At 38.5% G+C, this 21,089-nt stretch overlaps 1 protein-coding gene across 1 annotated transcript in view; it reads right to left on the bottom strand.

The window, feature by feature from the left end:
• Positions 1–20,379, bottom strand: part of UNC5D (unc-5 homolog D (C. elegans)) — an 890,335-nt gene extending 869,956 nt beyond the window's left edge. Inside the window, exon 1 of the mRNA XM_006859970.1 lies at positions 19,954–20,379. Within this exon, the coding sequence (XP_006860032.1) occupies positions 19,954–20,056 (103 nt within the window). The 5' untranslated portion in view covers positions 20,057–20,379. The remainder of the gene's footprint in view (positions 1–19,953) is intronic.
• Between the last annotated feature and the right edge of the window lie 710 nt (positions 20,380–21,089).

Genomic DNA, 21,089 nt, shown 5'->3' on the forward strand with positions numbered 1-21,089 from the left:
AAATCTTACAGTCCAGAAACAGAGGATCCTAGGACCATTAAGGAAGAAGAGCACACGCAGAATGCAGACCCTATTCAGAGAAGCAATGACACCAGAGATGGAGGCAGAGATGAGGACATGAAGAAAGGGAGCATCTGAGGACTCTAGACTCATGGAAAGAGAGGGACTGAGTGCCGGAGGCCAACAGGCAGGCTTGCAGAATGTGACCTTTAGTTGTTTAAATTATTATACATTCCTGAGTGTTTTTGTGTACATCTCCTCACCCCACCCCCTAAAAAAAGAAAGAAAAAAAAACAGAGTGGAAGCTAATACTGTTGAATGATGATGCATGGAGGAGATTGTAATTATTGCAATGAAATAATGGTGTAAAGTTGATGTTCTCCCATGTAAATTATCAGTCAGTTTACACACACACACAAATATATATAGTCAGACCAGTGCAGAATTTAAAGAATATCATCATACAGAAATATACAAAGAAGACATTCATGTATAGGGCAGGGGAAGATTCATCAAAGGTGGTACATGAAAATAGTTCTGTAGAATGAGAGGCAAGAACAAAGACCAAAACCAAGTAAGACAGCATAGTGTGTTATGGAAATGCTGAGTATTTTTAGTTTAGCCATGAACATCATGGCTGCTAACAGACTTAAATCATTTAAGGATCATAGAACTGCCATATATGTGTCCCTTCACCTCTTTTCCAGTTTCTTCATATTGGTTGATACCTCTATGCAGTGTGTAGATTGGCAAGTTCAGTTATTTACCTATGGAATGATGACAGGTATTCTGGAATGAGCCAATGAAAAAAAAATTCAAGGACTCACCAATCTATGTGACTTTGAGCATTGCATTTAAACTCTGCAACGCTCAGGCTTCTAATGACAATATGATCATGAGTAGGTAAATATAAAGAACTGGTTGGATAATTTCTGAAATACTTTTCATTCTAAATTTTATTTGAGGAGATCCTTATGTGGCGCTACAAGATAAGCACTGGACTGCTCACCACAAGGTCAGCAGTTCGAACCCACACACTGCTTTTACAAATACCGTACAGGATCCAGATCACTATAAGTCAGAACTGTCTCAACAGCTCTTAAAAACAATAACAACAATTTAGTTTAACAATGACTTATTAAACATGAAGAAAAATAAGCCATTTTTAGGGTATCGCAAATTAACAAGACATCATCTTTGTTTTGAAATGTTTTCAAAAGAGAGAAATAATTATGCCTAAAATAATATCACAAGACAAAATGTTAGAAGTAAAAGAAATGTAGAAAATGCTGAAGACATTGTAGAACAAGTTTGAGCTACAGCAAGGAGTCCAGTTGAGTAGAACAAAATCAATAGGAAATAAGACAATGAAGTTTTGGCTGGAACGATGTTTTGAAGATCTTTCTTAGTTATCTGGTACTGCTATATTAGAAAAATCACAAGTGAATGGCTTTAACAATCAGATATTTATTCTCTCGCAATTTGGGGGCTAGAAGTCTGAATTCAGAGCATCAGCTCTGGAGAAAGACCCTTGCTTCCTTTCAGAATCTGTAGGCTCAGCATTTCTTGGAGCTCTCTTATAAGTCTTGGTATCCATCTTCCCCTGGATCTAGGAGCTTCACACTGTAGGGATCCCAGGTTAAAAGGACACACTGCACTCTTGGCTTTCCTTTCTTCATGATAGTAAGTCCCTCATCTCTGCTGACTTCTCTCCTTTTATCTTTCAAGATAAAAGGCATTGTAGAGGCCATATCCCTGGAAATCTCCCCTAAATCAAATCAGGGTCTCAGGGTCATGATGAGACTTGGGATGGTGTATTCAACCCTGAATCCTCTTATTGGTTTATAACATCAATTCACATGATGGGAATTATCACATAACTGCCAAACCATTGAGAATTCTTATCCAGCCAAGATGACGCATATTTTGGGGGGACACAATTCAATCCATGACAAAAACCTTTAATGCTATATTTAAAAAATCCCAAGCATCTATGAGTCCTTCAAAAATGTAAAAGGCCATACTGCAGATTGTTGTAAAAAGGAAGAGACTCCTTAATAAATGCTTTAGAAACAATTAGTTATTCACAATAAAGTATGAAATTGAATCCATAACTCAAACTCTACACAGAAAAAAATCTATTCCAGGTGGATTAAAGTAATGAATATGAAAGACCAGAATGTAAGATTTCAGAAGACTATTTTTAATGAGATTTAGGAAGGATTTCCTTAGCACAAATACAAAAGAACTAAACATAAAATTACTGATAAAATTGATTACAATTAAAATTAAACATTTAAGTTCATGAGAATACCATAAATAACTCTAGTTCACCAGAGGATATTATAAAGTATTTTTAAAATAAGAAGTATGTGTTGAACTGGGAAGAAAAATTCAAATCACACATAATGCATTTAAGGAATATAAAAAAGAAAATGTATTTTTTTAAAACTCCTGTAACTCAATGAAGACAAGTAAGAATAAAAATGAGTAAAAGACTCAAGGAGTTATTCCACAAAAGAAATGTAAATGGCAATGAAAAGATATAAACCTAATTATTAATCAGGTATATAAAGACAAAGTCCACACAGAGATAATCAGGTTATACTCTCTAAAATAGACATTTTTGAGCCTGGAATTATCAAATGGTGGCCCTACATAAAGTGATGGATATTTGTATACTGCTGAAAAGTATTTTGGCACTATTTAGCAAATTTTAACATGCTCGTGTTCTGGGTTCCAGTAATCTACTAAGTGAGAAACACTTAAAAATGTGTACCATTTGATCCATGACTATGAATGCTTAATAATAGCATTTCTCATAATAGAAAAAAAAAAATCTGAAAATAATTAAAATTTCGCTGACAGCAAAATGAAAATTTAGGGTATGGTCTCACTATAAAATATTGTACTTTAGGGAAGTAAATCAATTCTACAAAACAAAAATCCACTGCCACAGAGTTATATCCAATTCATACTGACTCTATGAAACAGAGCAGAATTTTCCCACAGGGTTTCCAAGGTTGCAATCTTTAGAGACATAGATAGCCACATCTTTTCCTGTTGATCAACTGATAGATTTGAACCACTGACTCTTAGGTTAGCATCTGAGCACTTTAACCACTGTGCCTGCACGGTTCTTTACAAAGATATCAATCTACTCATAAATATGATCACTTATTATCACTTCTGCTAGGGGTCTAGGTGGATTAAGGGACAACAGGACATTTCCATTTATGGGCCTTGTACCTTCTCAGAAGAGACAGAGATATGGTACAATTTCTAATCCTGTGACTGTAAAAGTCGCTCAAATAATCTCCCTTTTGTTAATACTTCAGTTCTTCTATCTCAGCAATATAAGTCTAGCTCCCAAAGGCTGAAGAAGTGTTTCATGCCAGCATTTAATTTTACTCCTGGAAATCTACAAATCATTTGAGATCAAATGTGGAAAGAGAAGACGTAACAGGAAGGGGAAGACAATCACCCTCATCCTTTATGATGATAGGGATTTTCAAATATTCTGGTATAAATCTCAAAAAAGATCAGCTTCTATATAGATAATCAACCATTGTATTCAGTAAATCAATGGTCCTCAATAAAATCAGCTGAATATTTTATTTAAAATATCAGGAGTTTAAACGGAAAATCCCCAGAGACTCTGATTTATTTGCTCTGACATGGAAGAAAGTGGGCTTCTTGATAACATCAGAAATAAATGCTTTCCTTCAGAATTTAAATTGCACATACATATGGACTTTAATAAACAGTAGTTACATTAAACATTTGGTGCTCATCTCTCAATCTGATCAGTTTCAATAAGACTGTTTAAACACACTTTAAATTATTAAGCATCAGTTTTATGCAGTAAAGAAGAAAAAAAAGGTAATGCCAAGATACATTCAAATCACCTATCTATGATTTTCTCACTTAAACCTGAGTGACAATACACATGCACTTGCTTTTCTGTGATTCTAACAAAACAGTTTTGGGTTATGACCAGGGATGTGTAAATACAAAACCTGATCACCATTTTCAAGAGAAAGATTCTTTACTGATAATTGCTAAAAATAATCAGCCCTGTGTGTTTTGACACCTAATCTCCAAGAATCAAAAGTTTCAACACCCCATGTGTCTAACACTTTCCCAGCAAGGTGGCTTCAACATGAATATTCAACACTTTAGACATCAGAGTTTATAAACTCCAGCTCAATTATGGAGTTTAATTTTTGCAAGTTATCATGGCATTAGAGATTCAGATTCAGACGTTCTTTAAGACATAAACAAAACAAAACAGGGTGTGCCATGAGAAGCAGCTAAAGCGTTCAAAATTATATATCCAGTCACTCATCTTCAACTCAAATTTACCACTTGTTGCTGCCAACTTCAAAAACTTTCTTTAAAGACACACAAATCACACATTGAAATTCTGCTGCATCTAATGTTTTCTGAGTGACCACTGCATCCGTTAAGGATCTCTGGTGGCTTAGTGGGTTGTGTTGGGCTGCTTAATCGTTAAGGTCAGCTAGTTTAGTAGATCTGCAGGAGAAAGGTGAGTTTTTCTGCTCCTATAAAGATTTGTAGCCTCGGAAATACTACACAGGATTCACTATAAATCAGAACTGACTGGCTGGCAGAAAACCACTACCACCACTGCATCCATTTGAGTAGCCTCCCCTCACAGAACAGGTCTCAGGAGCCATTCAAATGGGAATATGTTACCCTCTTACAAGGTGCTTGTGGTTTGTACTTGTTTGACAGTTTTCAAATCAATTCAGAGGCACTGCAAAATAAGAGCCCTGGTGATTTGCTTCTATAAAGACTACTCTGACACCCATAGGGCCGACAACCGGTTCAAGGGTACAAGACAACACCACCTTCTTGGGAAACATGAAAACCCAGACATAAACTAGGAAAAGTGGAAATCAGAATCAATTTACTTATATCCTGATAAAGGTTTTAGGAGTTGGGCTGCTAACTACAAGTTCAGCAGTTTGAATCCACCAACTGCTCCTCAGGAGACAGAGGAAGCTTTCTATTACTCAGAAACCCTAAATAAGTTTGCTAGGAGTCAGAATCGACTGGATGGCTGGAGTTAGTTAGTTAGTTAGTGGCTATGTAGGAAATTAAAGCAAAAACAAAGCCAGTTACTGTGGAATCAATTCTAATACATGGTGCAACCTTTCAGTTAGTAGCTGAGAACTTAACCATTTTTGCCATTCAAGGATTCCTGTGGCAAATAATATTAAACATCATTTACTTGGGGTCCAGTGTGCCCAGTGTTATTAAGTAGTTTCTGACTCATGGTAACCCTATGTTGTTGTTAAGTGCTGTCGAGTCGACTCCGACCCATAGCGACCCTGTATAGGGTTTCCAAGAAGCAGCTGGTGAGCTTGAACCACCGACCTTGCAGTTCAAACGACTTTGCAGTCTGACGCATTAGCCAACAGCGCTGCACCAGGACTCCTGGTAACCCTACAGGACAGAGTAAAACTTTCCCAAGGAGTTTCCCAAATTGCAAATCTTTATGGATGGCTGCCATACTTTTCTACCAGAGTGGCTGGTGGGTTTGGACAGCTGGTCTTTCTGTTAGCAACTGAGTGTTTCACCACTGTGCCATCAGGGATGGCATCAAGTATAAGGTTACTGATTTTATCACCTGACACTAATACCACATTGTTTCCATGGAAATGAAGTGAATACATTAGTTCCCATGAATCAAATTTTAAAATAAGTATGCTCGGAAGACATTTAAGTTCTACTATTGGACCTCAGAAATCCTACACAGGGTCACTATGAATCAGAACCAACTTAACAACAATGACTGGATTTATTGGAAGAAAGATATGGCAATCTGCTTTTGTGAAGATTTAAAGCCTAGAGAATTCCTATGGAATACAACCTCATAGCAGTGGGTTGGGTTTGGGGGTTTACTGACTCTTTCTGAACATATTAAGGTTGCAGAATTCCATTAATTGGTTAAAAAGTTTAAAACTCACCCTCAATGTTAAGACCCAAACACTCAACAAATCTATAATGCAAGCCTCTTTTACAATATTATTCGGTTCTGCTACACCAAACTAACTGGAGCCCCTTATATCTTGGTCCCAGCATTCTGTGATTTAGAACAGAGTCAAAGGAAAAAAATCTATTCTATTTCAAAGAAATGGAGCCCCTCAAATCATGGCCCCGACATCCTGTGATTTAGAACAGAGTCAAAGGAGAAAAATCTATGCTATTTCAAAGATATTTTAGAAAAATATATATAAGCATTTTAAATAAAAAGAGAGCATCCTTAACAGAAAGGTAAAATGATCAATAGTCTTTAGTCTTCTGGTATCATTCTTTGGAATTCCTTTGTGCCTCTATTGATTACCTTTTATTATAAGCTTGGAAAGGAAAAGAGGTAAGAACATTGGGAAGCTGAAAAGGTGGATTCATGGGCATATAGGGACATAAATGACTTCTAAAAGCCATGAAAACTGTTTAGTCTTTCTGCACCTTGGTTGGTCATATGCAAGTTTGTATTTTGGCTTAGAAATTTTAGGATCCTTTTTTCATTAATATAGAATCCTGGTGTGGCACTGTAGGGAAAGCTAACTGCAAGCTTGGAGGTTCAAACCCACCGGTCACTCCCAGGAAACTCTATATAGGGTGGCTATGAGTTGAAACTGACTCGACAGCACTTAACAACAAGAAAAACAATTTCAGAGGTCGAATCTCATGAATTTTCTTTACAAATACAGAATTGAGGCACACAGAAATTTGGTGATCAAATCAATTCTTATGAATTTTTTTTAAAAAGGTCACTGGGTATTAGACAGATCTAGTCCACAAGTCTAGAAAAATATTTAAATGTTCATGACTCAAACAAAAATAAAATATTAAAAATGAGGACCAAATGACTCTTTGATCCTTTAAATCTCTTTTTAAAAATGAGAAAGTTGGTTTGTAACAGACTAGATGACTGAATACTGCTTCTTGTGACTTTTACTAGAATATTTTATTGATACAATTTGAGAATTAAATCTAAAAATTTAACATAATAGTTCATATGTATGGCTTCTAATAAAAAGGAAAAATTTAGCAACTTGGGGTCCACAAACCTAAATGAATAACAATGAACTAAAGCTAAGGTCTTCCTAACACCTTCTTCTATTTTCCACTCAACTCCCTTCTGTGCTAGAGTTGCACAAATATGTATTCATTTACAACTCCTGATTTAAGAATAATGAAAATATACATTTAAATTAACTTACTTTTTAAAAATTGCTTAAGACTTACCAGCATAATTCCAGAACCCCACAACTTGCCCTGTTAACTCTACTCCCTTTATTTAAGGTTTTGATGTATGTTTAAAATACCAAGAAATGCTTCTTGAAATAATAAAACTGCTATTGAAAACGAAGGATAGTAGCATCATAAAATGTCAAAGCAGGAAGCAGCTTTAAAAACAACCTAATAATTCTTCCTCAATTCTTTATTTGTAAAGAAAATTCATGAGATTAGAACTCTGGAAATTGTTTTTCTTGTTTTAAAATGAAATAACAAGAACAGATGAAAAAAATTGGCATGTGGAAGGTCACATGGTCTTGAACTTGCCAGCCCACCACACTGCTTATATCGAAGTGAGTTTTGAACTTGAGGAGAAAAGACAATGAGGGGAAGCTGAGAGTCGGAGATTAGATGGGAGATACAGAGGGAAAAATCAAAGTGCAAGAATTAAGAACTAAGAAGCTGACTTTCCAGTCAAAATTGTGTCTACATTTCAAGTTTAAGTGTTATTAATGTCACCTAAATTAATGGCATAGAATTTTAATGATGAAAGTTTGATATAATGATGATATATGACATTCTACTAATATAGAATGTACACACACAGATATCTATGCATTGCAGCACTTATCACCTTGACAATTATTAATAATTGGCTGTAAAAGTGACTGTCTTCTCTGCTGGAGGATGTGATATGGTAGAGCCTGTCTTTTTCACATTTATATCCTAGAATTGGATGTGCATCTCAAGCTATCTGCTAAATTTCTAAACATATCAGATGCATTTTTTTTTTATTCTGTGATGAAAAAAAAAATTAATGACAAATCTGTTCATTAATTCAACTATTTCTTTAGAGCAACCCCCACAGCCCACAACACTCACATCCCACCCACACACCTCACACTGACAAAACCTGTGAATCTCCTGATTGCTTTTTTTAAGGGAGACAACTTTGGAAATTTCCTGATGTAGGCTTCTGGCCCCAAGTCTGAGTGAGGTAGGTGCAGGATTTTGTATTCAAATGAAAAGTAGATATTCTTTCCAGTATCCCTTCAAAAGACTTAAAACGCACTTAACATTTCTCTGGAAAGGAACTTTCTATCTTTTTAAAAATATAGATTATCACTCTTAAGGACACATTGGTGAAAATTGTTGTTGGAAGTTCAACTAGATTTTGCTGCTAAAACTTCTTTCAAGTCTAAACTAAAAGACTTAATCTCGTATTGCAACTCTACACAAAAAGAAAAAAAAAATAAGCACATACACTGAAAATATATAAAACAGACAAGGCATTTGAAAACTATACAGATTAAGAAGCCATTATTCTATTTCTAACATGTTTTCCGTGTCTGTCTGTAATGACATATCTAAAAATAAAATCTCAGAATAAATTATGATTTAATTATTTTAATGAACAACTTTAGTGGTGATTTTTTTTTTTTTTTTAATCATTGCTTAGATAGCTCTTCAAAATATTGTATTGTCATTATTGTTTGTTGTTGTCAAGTTGGCTCCCATTAATGACAACCTTATGCATACTGGAATGAAACCAGGCCCAGGCTATTATACTGGATACCATCCTGTGGTAATCCATATATTTTCACTGGCCAATTTTGTGAAGTAGATCATCAGGTCATGCTTTCTAAGCTACGTTAGCCTGGAAGCTCTGCCGAAACTTGTCCATCATGGGTGACCCTGCTGATATTTGAAATCTCCATGGCAATATCTTTCAGCATTCCAACAGCATGCAAGCCGCCACAGTACCACAAACTAACGGGCACTGGCAAAAATATTTTATATATCAAGTATTCCATGCTACAGCTTACTATTTTAAGTATATTCCCAATTTTGCTTTCCTCAAATCACTCCTAACATATTTTATGTTGCCCCTTTACCCAGATGGGGATGTTTTTGTTTATAACTATAATAAACATAAGAGTATAGAACAAGAAGGCAAAACAGGTATTATTAAAAGTTTATTAGTTTATTTTCCCTTTCTGTTACATATTCTCAAATAGTCACCCCCCTTTTCCAAAGGTAATATGAGTGGAAATATATTATTCAACTTAAGTATAGCTAATATATTTGGTAATAAAATACAATTACCTAGTAATGTAGTTAAGAAGGTCCCCAAACCTTTTGAAGAATAGACTTCTATTCTAGTCCCCGCTACTGCTCCTTGGCTAAAATATCTCCAAACCTTAATGTCACCATCAGTTCAATGTCAAAGTGGATGTGAAAATATAAAAGAATTAAAATTATGAAAGCCCCATGTCAAGTTCTATACAAATGAATTATTTAAAACAACCACCCCTAATAGTGACACATCTTACACTTAATCATCTTTCTAGAATAATCTATATGAAATATTGTTGTTGTTATTGTTGTTGTTAAGTGCCGTCAAGTCTTCCGACCCATAGAGACCCTGTACAGGGTTTTCGAGGAGTGGCTGGTGAGCTTAACTGCCATAACATCAGTTCAAATCGATGTCGCAGTCCAGCGCATTAATCCACAAAGCCACACCAGGACTCCATATGAAACGTTGTTGTTAAGGGCAGTCAAGTCGATTCTGGCCCATAGCTACCCGTGTATAGGGTTTCCGAGGAGCAGCTGGTGCGTTTGAACCACCGACCTTGAGGTTCAAAGGACTTTGCAATCTGGCGCATTAACTCACAGCGCCAGACCAGGACTCCATATGAAATATGGTGGTTGGTGGTTATGTGCAGTGGAGTCGGTTCCTACTCATAGCGACCCTGTACAGGGTTTCCGAGGCCGTAAATCTTTACGGGAGCAGAAAGCCTCATCTTTCTCCCGCGGAACAGCTGGTAGTTTCGAACTGCTGACCTTGAGGTTCGCAGCCCGATTCGTAACCACTACGCTACCAGAGCTCCTTATAATATATGTTGTTGTTGTTGTTAAGTGTCGTCGAATCGATTCCGACCCATAGCGACCCTGTACAGGGTTTCCGAGGGTGTAAATCTTTATGGGAGTAGAAAGCCTCATTGTTCTCCCGTGGAGCGGCTGGTAGTTTCGAAATGCTGACCTTAAGGTTCACAGCCCGATTCGTAACCACTACGCTACCAGAACTCCTTATAATATATAGAGGTAGAAAAAAATTCAAATCTCCTGACAGTTATTTAATTCGTGCTCTGGCAATTAAATTTTCCTAAGAATTTTACCACAATATCAAGTACATTCTAGAAATTTTAACCTAAGTATTATTTATACCTTAACACAATCAGATTTCAATAACAACTATTATTCAGCAAGTGCCATCTAATGGGTATGGCTAAGTGTCCGCAAAGTAACAGGAAGCTAGATGGATCCTGCTCAGTGGAGACCACTGTCTTGCAGCAAAGGCAGACACACTCAGCCTCAGGCTCCCATTCCATGCTGTGGCAGCAGAAATCCAACTCTTCAGAGAACATCAGTATTCCATATGGACATTGTTCTGTTGTTGTTTTTTTCTATTTATTAATTAGTTGTTGTTATGCACTGTCCAGTCTATTTCAACTCATAGCAACCCTGTACGGGATTTCCAAGGAGCAGCTGGTGGGTTTCAACTGCCAACCTTGCAGTTTCCTACAGCACCACACCAGGACTCCTATTCATTAACAATTTTATTTTGCTGTTGCTGTTGAGAATATAAACAGCAAAATGTACACCAGTTCAAGCGTTTCTACATGTATACCATTTAGCGACACTGATTACATTATATTCTCCCAGTTATACATCCTCACCTTCCTTTTCTGTGTTGTTCCCTAATTAACATAAACTCACTTCCCCTTAAGGTTCCTATCTAATCTTTCCAAATTGCTGTTGTCAATTTTATCCTATATAAATAGTTCTGAAAAGAGCATAATGCTCAAAGCAGACATTTGTTACTAGTTAAGCTAAACTATTTGGTTTTGAAAGACTTCAGGGGATATTTCCGGTTTAGAATTTAAAGATTATCTCAAGGCAATAATGTGGGTGGGGATGGTGGGGGTCATTTTAGACATTAGCTTGTTGTTTTTTTTAATTTTATTTTAACCATGTATTTTGTTCTACTTCATTCTAAACTGTAACGTTTTTCTCTCCTTGTTCAGGACCCAGAGTCATTTTTAATTGTAACTCCAGTCAAGGAAAAATTAATAAATAATGTGAAAGAATACTGAAGACGGTTAAGAAAGCTTCTTATTTATTTAATTTATTTTTTTTTTGAAAAAATTTAACTTTAGACAAAGTATTCAACTTTTGGAGAATTCCATTTTCTCTTTATTACCAACAGGAAATTAATAATATGCAAACAAAAGGCCTGATTACTTGAAAAAGTAATTGAAACATCTAAAATATTGTTAAACTGGATAACTATTATATCTATCTTGACAACTGCAAGCCAGGACATATTACATGAGAATTGTGCCACTGAATGTCTATTAGTTTCATAGGTAGCAGTATGTTTGTTTAAGGACCCCTACTGGTGCAGTGGTTAAGCACTCAACTGCTAACAGAAAGGCTGGCTGTTCAAATCCACAGGACATGTGCATGAGAAAGATGTGACAGTCAGCTTCCACAAAGATTTACAGTTTTGGAAACTCTATGTGGCAGTTCTACTCTGTCCTTTAGCATCACTGTGAGTTGGCATGGACTCAAGAGCAACAATATGCTTACCTAAGTTAAAACAGTCCTGGTGTGGTGCTGTGGGTTAATGTGCCAGACTGCAAAGCCATTTGAACTGCAAGATTGGCAGTTCAAGCTCAGGAGATGCTCCTTGGAAACGCTATAAAGAGTCATTATGGGTCAGAATCGACTCAACAGAACTTAACAAAACAACAACATTCTTCTACTGGAATTTTTGAAATAGTCTGACATTGAATTCTACTTTATAATAACCTGCCAGTGAAAAACAACAGTGAATATAAAAAACTTGAATAACTCGCATCAAAGGAGTCCTGGCTGGTAGCATAGTGGATTATACATTGGGCTGTTAAACGCAAGGTCAATAGTTCAAATTCACCAGTTGCTCTGCAGGAAAAAGATGAGACATTCTGTTCCAATAGATTTACAGCCTTGGAAACCCTATAGATGAGTAAGAACATACTCAATGGCACACCACCACTATCACCACCAAGGAAGGAGTCCTGGAGTGTGACACTGTAGGATAAACTGGACTGCTAACCTCAAGGTCAGTGGTTCAAACCCACCAGCCACTCCTTGGAAACAAGGTTGCTATGAGAGGGAACCAATTCGGCAACACATAACAACAATAACAACAACAAAGAATCCCTGGATGGTGCAAATAATCTCTCAACTACCAGCAAAAAGGTTGGGGTTCAAACTTACCCAGAGATGCAGTGAAAGGTAGGCCTGGCTACTCTGCATCCAAAAGATCCCAGCCTTGGTAAATCTATGGTGCCCAGGTCTACTCTGCACACATAGGGATGCCATGAACCAAAATTAACTAGAAAACAGGTTTAGTATTTGGTTTGGTATGGTTTTGTAACTCAAAATGTGGTCCACAGACTGGCAATATCAGAAATGTAGAGTCTCTGACCCCTCCCTGAGACCCTAACATCCAGAATCTGTGTTTTAACAAGATCTGCAGTGATTTAAATGCTTATTAATGTTTGAAAACCATTGATTTGTGAGTTTCAAATATTGCCAGCTCATAACCTAATATCATTCGGTTTCCCCTTATCCTCCAGTATGTTTTATTAAACTAAATTAAAAATAAATACAATAACCACTACATAATGGAGTTCTGGTATGTTGCTGTAGGATAAGCACTGTACCGCAAGGTCGGTTTGAACCACAAGGTCAGTGATTCAGATCCACCAGCCACTACTCAGAAACCCTATACCAGGTCACACTATGAGTTAGAACCAACTTTCTGGCACTTTACAAAAACAACATAAATAACTAAACATAATGCTGCAGGCAGAAGCTGCCAAGGACTTTCAAACAACTCACAAATTTATTTAGATGCAAATCTTCTCAGTAGATATTTAGTACATAAATTTACCTTTATAGTAAAGTTGTGAAAACCGGTGAATGATATAACAAAAACCATAGTGAGCCCAGTATTGGTTGGGTTGTTGAAGTGGTCAGAATGATGTCTTCACACTGTCAGCAAAGAGATCCTGCTCCCTCTACCTGCCTGTCAATTACCTGTCTTCTAGAAAGTCTGCAATGCCATTTTCCCTCAGGCTTAACTGATTTAGAAACAACAAAACGTATGTAAAGTCCATCCTTTTTCAAATTCTTCACTGTTTTTCCACAAGTTCCCTTCCATCCTTACAATTCAGGGTCTGAGTGATTAGTAGAATACACATGGCCAAGGTCTCTCTTTCTCTCTCTTGTTTCCTCTTGGAATAAAGGCTCTTTTGCTTAAATGAACCAGAAATTTGGGTACAGAAAGTAAAAAATTTACATGAAGTAAAGCTAGCTGTCATTGACCTCACTTGGAAGATGTCTTTTAGTTTTCCAGTTTCTTCACTTATGATCATATAAATAGAATCCTTACTTTATTTGTCCCATTGAAATAATATTTTAGGTTTTGTAATGTAAAAATGTAATATATGTCTATTGCTTCTAATTTAGCTACATAAACACAACCCTAATAACTCTGTTACTGAGCTGGGATTCAGTGGGTTTAGAGGAATGAGTATAAAGCACTTAGTACAAACAGTATTACACACATAACCAAAACCAAATCACTGCTATCGAGTTGATTCCAACTCATAGCAACTCTATATATAATGTTATAGACTGTAAATCTGTATGGGAGCAGATAGCATCGTCATTCTCCCTCAGAGTTACTGGTGGGTTTGAACCACAGACCATGCGGTTAGCAGTCAAATATTTAATTCACACACTACTTCTTCTATTGCACACATACTCACTTTCAAATGAAAAACACAACAATTTTTGCAGTGGATTTCCAATGCAGTCCAAACGGAATACATTAACATCCGCCTAATTCTGAAAATTATCTACGCACAGCATGTGTATGCACACAATAAGGCCATACGATGCAATGTGGCACAAACAATTAAAAGTTCTTTTCAAAGTGGAAATGCAAAATAGAACGAATATCTGTTTTCTATAAATGAATCTAACCATCTGCCTCACAAGAGCAGCAGCAGGAATACCCAAAACAGCAGAAACAGCAGCCTCTGGTGTTAACAATCTATTCTCAAATCTCATGCTCCACATTTCCCTGGCGAACAAGGCTAAAAATACAAGACATGCAACAAATAGTCCCTTGGGATCTGCCATTCCATGGATGGTATATTCAATCAGAGTAATATTTTCTGTTGAAATTCAAAATTGGTGAAAAAACAAGCTATCGTATTAGAAACTTGCATTCAGAATTTTAAGTGTGACTCCAATCCCAAAGTACATTAGGCTGAATGGTGAGAGGGTGGTTGTTTTCATACAACATAAATCTCTTAGATTTATCTGAATATATTTATAGATCTATTTAAGTTACTCTAAGTTCCTCTACAACTCTGATAGTCATGTAAATACCATGTTAGTACTGTTGTCACCATAATATAAGGATCATTTTATTTTCATGATAGTTTAGAAAACTGCTTTTGTTGTGGCATCTAGAGACTTACTGCATAGGTTCAAATCCTGGCTCCACTATACATGAACTCCTTGACCTTGAGCAAGTTATTTAACCTCTCTCTGCACCTTTTTCCTCGATCAAAAATAAATATGAAAGCAATACTTGCATTTTAAGAATTATTTTTAAAAGCATACGAATTAATATTGAAAGTAGCATAAGGTACCAGAAAAACAAAAAAAATCTGCCTTGAAAGAAGTACAGCAGGATACTCCTTAGAAGTGAACATGAAGAGATTTCATCTCTCATACTTTAGACAGGTTATCAGGAAGGACTAGTCCCTGGATAAGGATCTCATGCTTGGTAAAGTGGAGGGTCAGCAAAAAACAGGATGACTCTCAATGAGAAGGACTGTCACAGTGGCAACAACGGTGAGGATGGTGCAAGACTGGGCACTGCTTTGTTCTGTTATACATAGAGTCGCTGTGAGTCTGGCCAAAGAGACGGAAACTAACAAGTCTTGGTATGGTGCTGTGGGTTAATGCACTGGACTGCAAAGTTGGTGGTTCAAGCTCACCGACTTGATGGCATTTAACTATAATAAGAATATGAATGAATATGTGTAAAACTTTTAGTATCATGAATAGCATACATTAAATGTAATTACTGTTATTCTCTTATATTCAAACAAGGCTTGAAAGTTGTTTTCTTAAGAAATAGGCATAATATAAAAAGAGTGATAGCAACAGTTGGCAGTTCTCATGCCAACAGCGACCACTTATAAAATGAATGTTAGGGGAAAGTTCACACTGGTTATTTTGTTATGCTGTTAATTCATGAAGGCATTCGAATAAAGAGGAAGGGAAGACAAGACAATGACAAAGTTGTTCAAGTGGCACTGCTACTCAAGTGACTAATAGCATAAATAGCAAATGTGTGTTCTAAACACACTGCCTTCACACTGATTAGGACTTACAGTGATTCTATAAGGCAGAGTAGAACTGCTCATTAGGGCTTCTGAAACTTTAAATATTTACAGGAGGAAACAGTCTCATCTTTCTCCCACAGATCAGCTGGTGGGTTTGAACCACCAATGTTACATTTAGCAGCCCAACACTTAACTCACCGTGCCACCAATGCTCTTTATGGTATATTCTAGGAGGAGGAACATCTGGTTTCTTTGTGAACTCCCATGCCTGTACATTAAGAGAGCGCTCTTCACTCACCTCACTTAACAGGATGTTATGGAATCTTTCTTTGCATACCTGTTTTTGGAATTAGCCTTTAATACATGTGGTCTGGGTCTCCAGCATACATAAAAATAAATAAATGGCAGAAAGGAAGAGTACCAAATAATCACTCTCTCTGAACAACCAATTTCTTGACCAATCCTTAAAACTGGCAATGTGCTAAGTTGGATACATGTTTGGTAGGACGAGGACAAAGAAATACAAGTTTACAAGTATGAAGTCATAAGGGTGATAACAGAACAGAACAAACAGAAAAATGTCCCCCTAACTAATAAAACAAAGAAATCTGGACTACATGGTTAAGTTCAGTCATAACTGTCCTGAGAGAGGAGAGTTCACCAGGAGGATCCAGAAATGGCAGGCTTCTCCATCCTATGAGGTAGCACATCTAGACTCCATACCAAAAGAGGGCTAATTCAGAGAGTAGTGTAGTAGGTAAAGGGTCATTTTCCATGACATGGTGAAAAAGGGTAACAAGTGTTGTCATTATAAGGCAAGGTCAGAACGAAAAAATGCTATGCTTAAAGAGATATGTGAAGATACTGCTTGAACAGAACACTTTTCTGGGTAGGAAAAGGAGGTGTCACCAGATTGTTCAATTTAGGAGCAAATCAGAGTCAGAAAAAGATAAGACATGCAAGAAACTAGCAGGGGTGGGAGAGGGAGGCTCTTTTTTCTCATAGCCCTACAAATTTCCTGAGGAAAGGAACAGAATAAGGAAAGGGGACCATAAAATACATTCATTAAATAATGACAAATTGACTTTAAAATTTAAAACTTATCAACTAGATAGACAAATGAATTTAAGTATGTGTAAACCATTTGACCCACATGTGTACCTCTCTAGCCAATAATGCATTACTTTAGTTATTGTGGGGACAATTTAATTTTCCAGGATTTTTTTAAAATCAAGGAGTCGTGTGCAAGCAATTTACTTAACATTATCTTCCTTTCTTCCTTTAATGACTAGGCTATCTTATGTACAGTATCTAATCACAACTAGAATCAGATCAACAGCAGTACTTCTTTTGTCAAAGAACAAAAACAAATCAGTGTGACAGTATGACATAGATTTAATTAGCACTTGGCAGGTCATGAAAAACTTTTAAACAAGCATCTTTTAATTTGGAAAGTGTTAAAATATACAGTAATCATATACTGCCTTTCTTACAGTATGCTGACAGGCAGCAATATAAACCTGAAGAAGTAAGTCTTACTGCCAAAGAAGGGAAACAGAACACTGATCCATGGGTCACTACTGATTTCTGCAGGTAGTTCCTTGTTGAAAGTGTCTTCTCTGGATATATTCAAAGCTAATCGTCTGAAATCTCCTTTCATTGTCAGAGTTGTTTTTTTTTTTTTTTTACATTAATTACAGAGTCAAGAAAAGAAATCCAGGGGATGGGAAGGAAAGGTGGAGTGATAAACAAATGATACATACATACTTTTAAAATGGGAGACCTGGGAAATAGACAAATGATAAATATTGCTTAAACAAAAAGTTGCTGAATTGTTAAAAATTTTCCTACCATCAAATCAAATGGCATAATTTTATACATCCTGTTGGTTAGTAATGTAGAATATCTTGGTTCAAATGACCATGAAAAGGCTTACAGAACAATAACTATTTTCTTGAATAAATAAGAACAACCTAGGACCAACCTTACAGTGAGAGTAGTCAGCAACCTCACCACACAAGTGCGCCTTTTCTTAGTTGTAAAGAATGGGACACCTTCTTGGGCTAGGAGACCTTCCATAATGGTGGAAAACACCCATTGTTCAGAAAACCCCAATTGTACCTATTTTTTGTACTGTCCAAAGCCAAGTGTATGTATAGCTTCATAGGGTTCAGAGCCTACTTAATGCTCATTTCTTGATGAATATATGACAGATGCTAAGAGTAGTGTTCTTCCTGCCCCAGAAAGTAAAATATTGCAAGAGAAATATTAGTCACATTTACTCTTTCACTCCATGTGTCTTGAACATTACTATGATCTATGCGAGACATTTGTTGTAAATAAGCCTGCAGAGTGTACAGTATGTTTTCCAGGAGACCTTTAAGGAACAGCTTGCAGACAAGAGGTGCTAGCCTTAGTTTCACAGTCAGTGTAACTCCACTCCAAGAAGCTTTTGGCATGTCCCCACCTCTTGTTTAGAGCTGGCTACAAGACAACTTTAGGAACCAGATTCTAAGGGGTCAGCACATAGAGTCAGCCACTCTTAGGTATGCAACACAAAATAGCAAGTGAAAACTCTGACACTTAGATCAACATTCATAAAAGAAAAGGCTGGCTTTTCCCTATCCCAGTGTACAGAAACAAGTCAGAGCTGACTTTGCAATGAGGCATTCTCTGAACGTTGTAAATTAAATGGCTGAAGCTTGTGCCTCTTCTAGCAAGGGAAAGAACTATGCTTCACCATAAGCCAGTGTGTTCAAACGTGAGGCTCATTTTTTAAGCCTTTCCTGCGTTTTAAAAGCTTGCTCCATTAAAAAAAAAAGAAGAAGAAGAAGTAAAAAAAAAAAACCACTCTTCAGGAAATGAAATGCAAATAGTCACAGAACAGAATCATAAAACGGGAAGTCTATAATCCACATCTCTCTCTCTCTCTCTCCCAGTCCCTTTTTAATTCTTCACTTCAGGCAGCACAACTGCTTTTAACACACCTTTAGCTTTTATAAAAATGAGATTACATCGATTCTTTTGTAATGGTCCTCTACCCTTCCCACCCTTTCTGTCTCCCAGCTACTCAGAATACTACTCAGAACGCATTCAGGAGAGGGAACAGAGCAGAAGGTGAGGCGGTCAGCTCAGTTCCACCTCTTGCCAGACAAGTGTTAGGTAAATCATTTAATGCAATTACATATTCTAAGCCTCATTAATGGATGGCATACAGGGAAAGAGGATGGGAAAGAGATGGTTCTGAATTATTTCAAAGGTAAAGCCACAGTACTCTCGAGCTATGTCTGAAAATGCCTCTAAGCGTTTCGGAACAAATCCCTGGGATTAATTTTCAAGTTGATGCTTCCTGTCCTCGCTCAAGGTGGAACTAAATCCAGTTGCAAAATTTCAGTCTGCTGGAGTTCTGAGAAACCAGGAAAATGGGGTCTACACTACCAGTAGGAAAGAAAAAGAGATTTCTCTGCTGCTCAGTGAGAACTCGCGCTCGCTAGCTGGAGTAAGCGCAGGGTAGAGAGAGGAGGCACCGGTTAAGCAACCTCAGGCCAACTGCTATCCCGGTTTGGCACTGCAGGCGCAGTTAAACCAGGATAGTGCACCCAGCTTTCCAGAGCTCCCGCACACACGCGGCCTCCACGCTGGAAAGCTTAGTGCTAACTAGAACCCTGGACCAGAGGCGCCCAAGGGTTCAATGCCACGCTTGGCGCAGAGCAAAAGGACCTCAGCATGAACGTTGGTCCCTTAAGGAAAAAAAAAGTGTCCTCTTAATTCAAGTCCACTAACCCTACTGAGACTGAACATCACTCGGTCCCTCTCGCTCAAAACTCTCGGACATCATCGTTGGCGCCCATCCCTGAACGATCTCATCTTGGAAGGAAGTAGGGGGAACAGGAGAGAGCAAGATTTATGTGAAGAGGGGGCTACTCCAGTCTGCAGCAATTGGGGAGGGTTTGGTAATGGAGCAGACTATAGGTGTAAAGGGCAGAGACCTGGTCACAGCAACCTGTAGGATTGCGGCAGATTGCAAACTTAGGGTGGCAGGCTCTGGTCCTCTAGGAGGTTCTCCACTCTACTCCCACAGTGTTCGGCTAGACGCGCCGAGAGGTGCAAGGCGCAACTTGGGAAGCCCGCGCCATGGTGCAGGTCCCGCTCAGTCTGGCTCTCTCGCCCTCGCCCCCCGCACGTTCTCTTCAGCGCTTACCTCGAGCAGCCGCAGCCCCCGCCGCCCAGAAGCAGAGCCCCAGCCACAGGATCCACCGTCGCGCCCCTCCGCTGCCTCCTCCTGCGGCGGCCACTCTCCCCATGCTCCTCGCCCCACTCCGGAGCACAGCTCCTCTCCACGCCCCGGGAGTCCGCAAAAAGCCCAACAAGGAATGGGCCGAACGAGTAGGTCAGGGTGGGCTTTAGCGAGTGACAGTTCCACGATCGCTCCCTAAGGTAGCGGGGCAGGAAGCTCCGAGTCGCCGCTGGATAGGCACCCAGAGAAAGCGCGCGCCTCCATAGCCCCCACGGATGGGCGACCGCAGCCGCACGGCCGTTACCCAAGTCTCTAGGTGTCCCTGCCTTGTCCCTCACAGCCCTCACGCCGCTGCCCGGCGTCGGACTAGCTAGCAGAGGAGCGAGTCCGCATCGCTAATGAGACCCCCGCGGCCGCCCCTTCTCCTCCCTTCCGCGCCGCAGCCAATGAGTCGGGCCGGGGCGGGGCGGCAAAAGGGGCGGTGGCAGCTGGGCCGCTCGGGGCGGGCAGGCGGGGAGGTGCAGGTGAGCCCCGCGGCGCCTTCACGTGTCCCTAGGTTTTCCCACGTTTCTCAAACAGCCCCCCTCTCAAAGAGAAAGGAAAGGAGGCCAGAGTCTGGCTGCTTAGGAGGAGCACAAGCCTCGGGATGTGTGAGAGCAAAGCTGGGTAGCCCTATTGGAGGCGAAAGCTGAGCAGAAAGACGAGGGTATTTCATAGCTATCTTAAGGGAGTACGCTGCTTCCATGAAACCTGCTCGGTTTTGTTCAACTTTGAGCCCTTTGGAAGTCCTGATTCTCCTTCATTTTTTTTTTCAACGTCATATCAAAAATCAATCCTGAAAAAATGAAGCGAAAGACACTGGAACAAATTCATTTAGCAACTATGCTAAATATGCATGCATATAAATTAATAGATGGTGAAATTGCAATGTTGGGTGCAGTAAGGGGTATGTGATCTATTTCTATTTTAATTATTTTCTTTTCCAATTTTCCCTCTGTTTTCCTAATAACTTCAGAATCCCCAAACTTTTCAGAAAATATCCTCATTTTTTTTATATTCCTTGACTTAGAGTTGAACTTGACTCGTAACGACCTTATAGA

Source organism: Chrysochloris asiatica, unplaced genomic scaffold, assembly GCF_000296735.1.
Source record: "Chrysochloris asiatica unplaced genomic scaffold, ChrAsi1.0 scaffold00035, whole genome shotgun sequence".
Classification (NCBI taxonomy): domain Eukaryota; kingdom Metazoa; phylum Chordata; class Mammalia; order Afrosoricida; family Chrysochloridae; genus Chrysochloris; species Chrysochloris asiatica.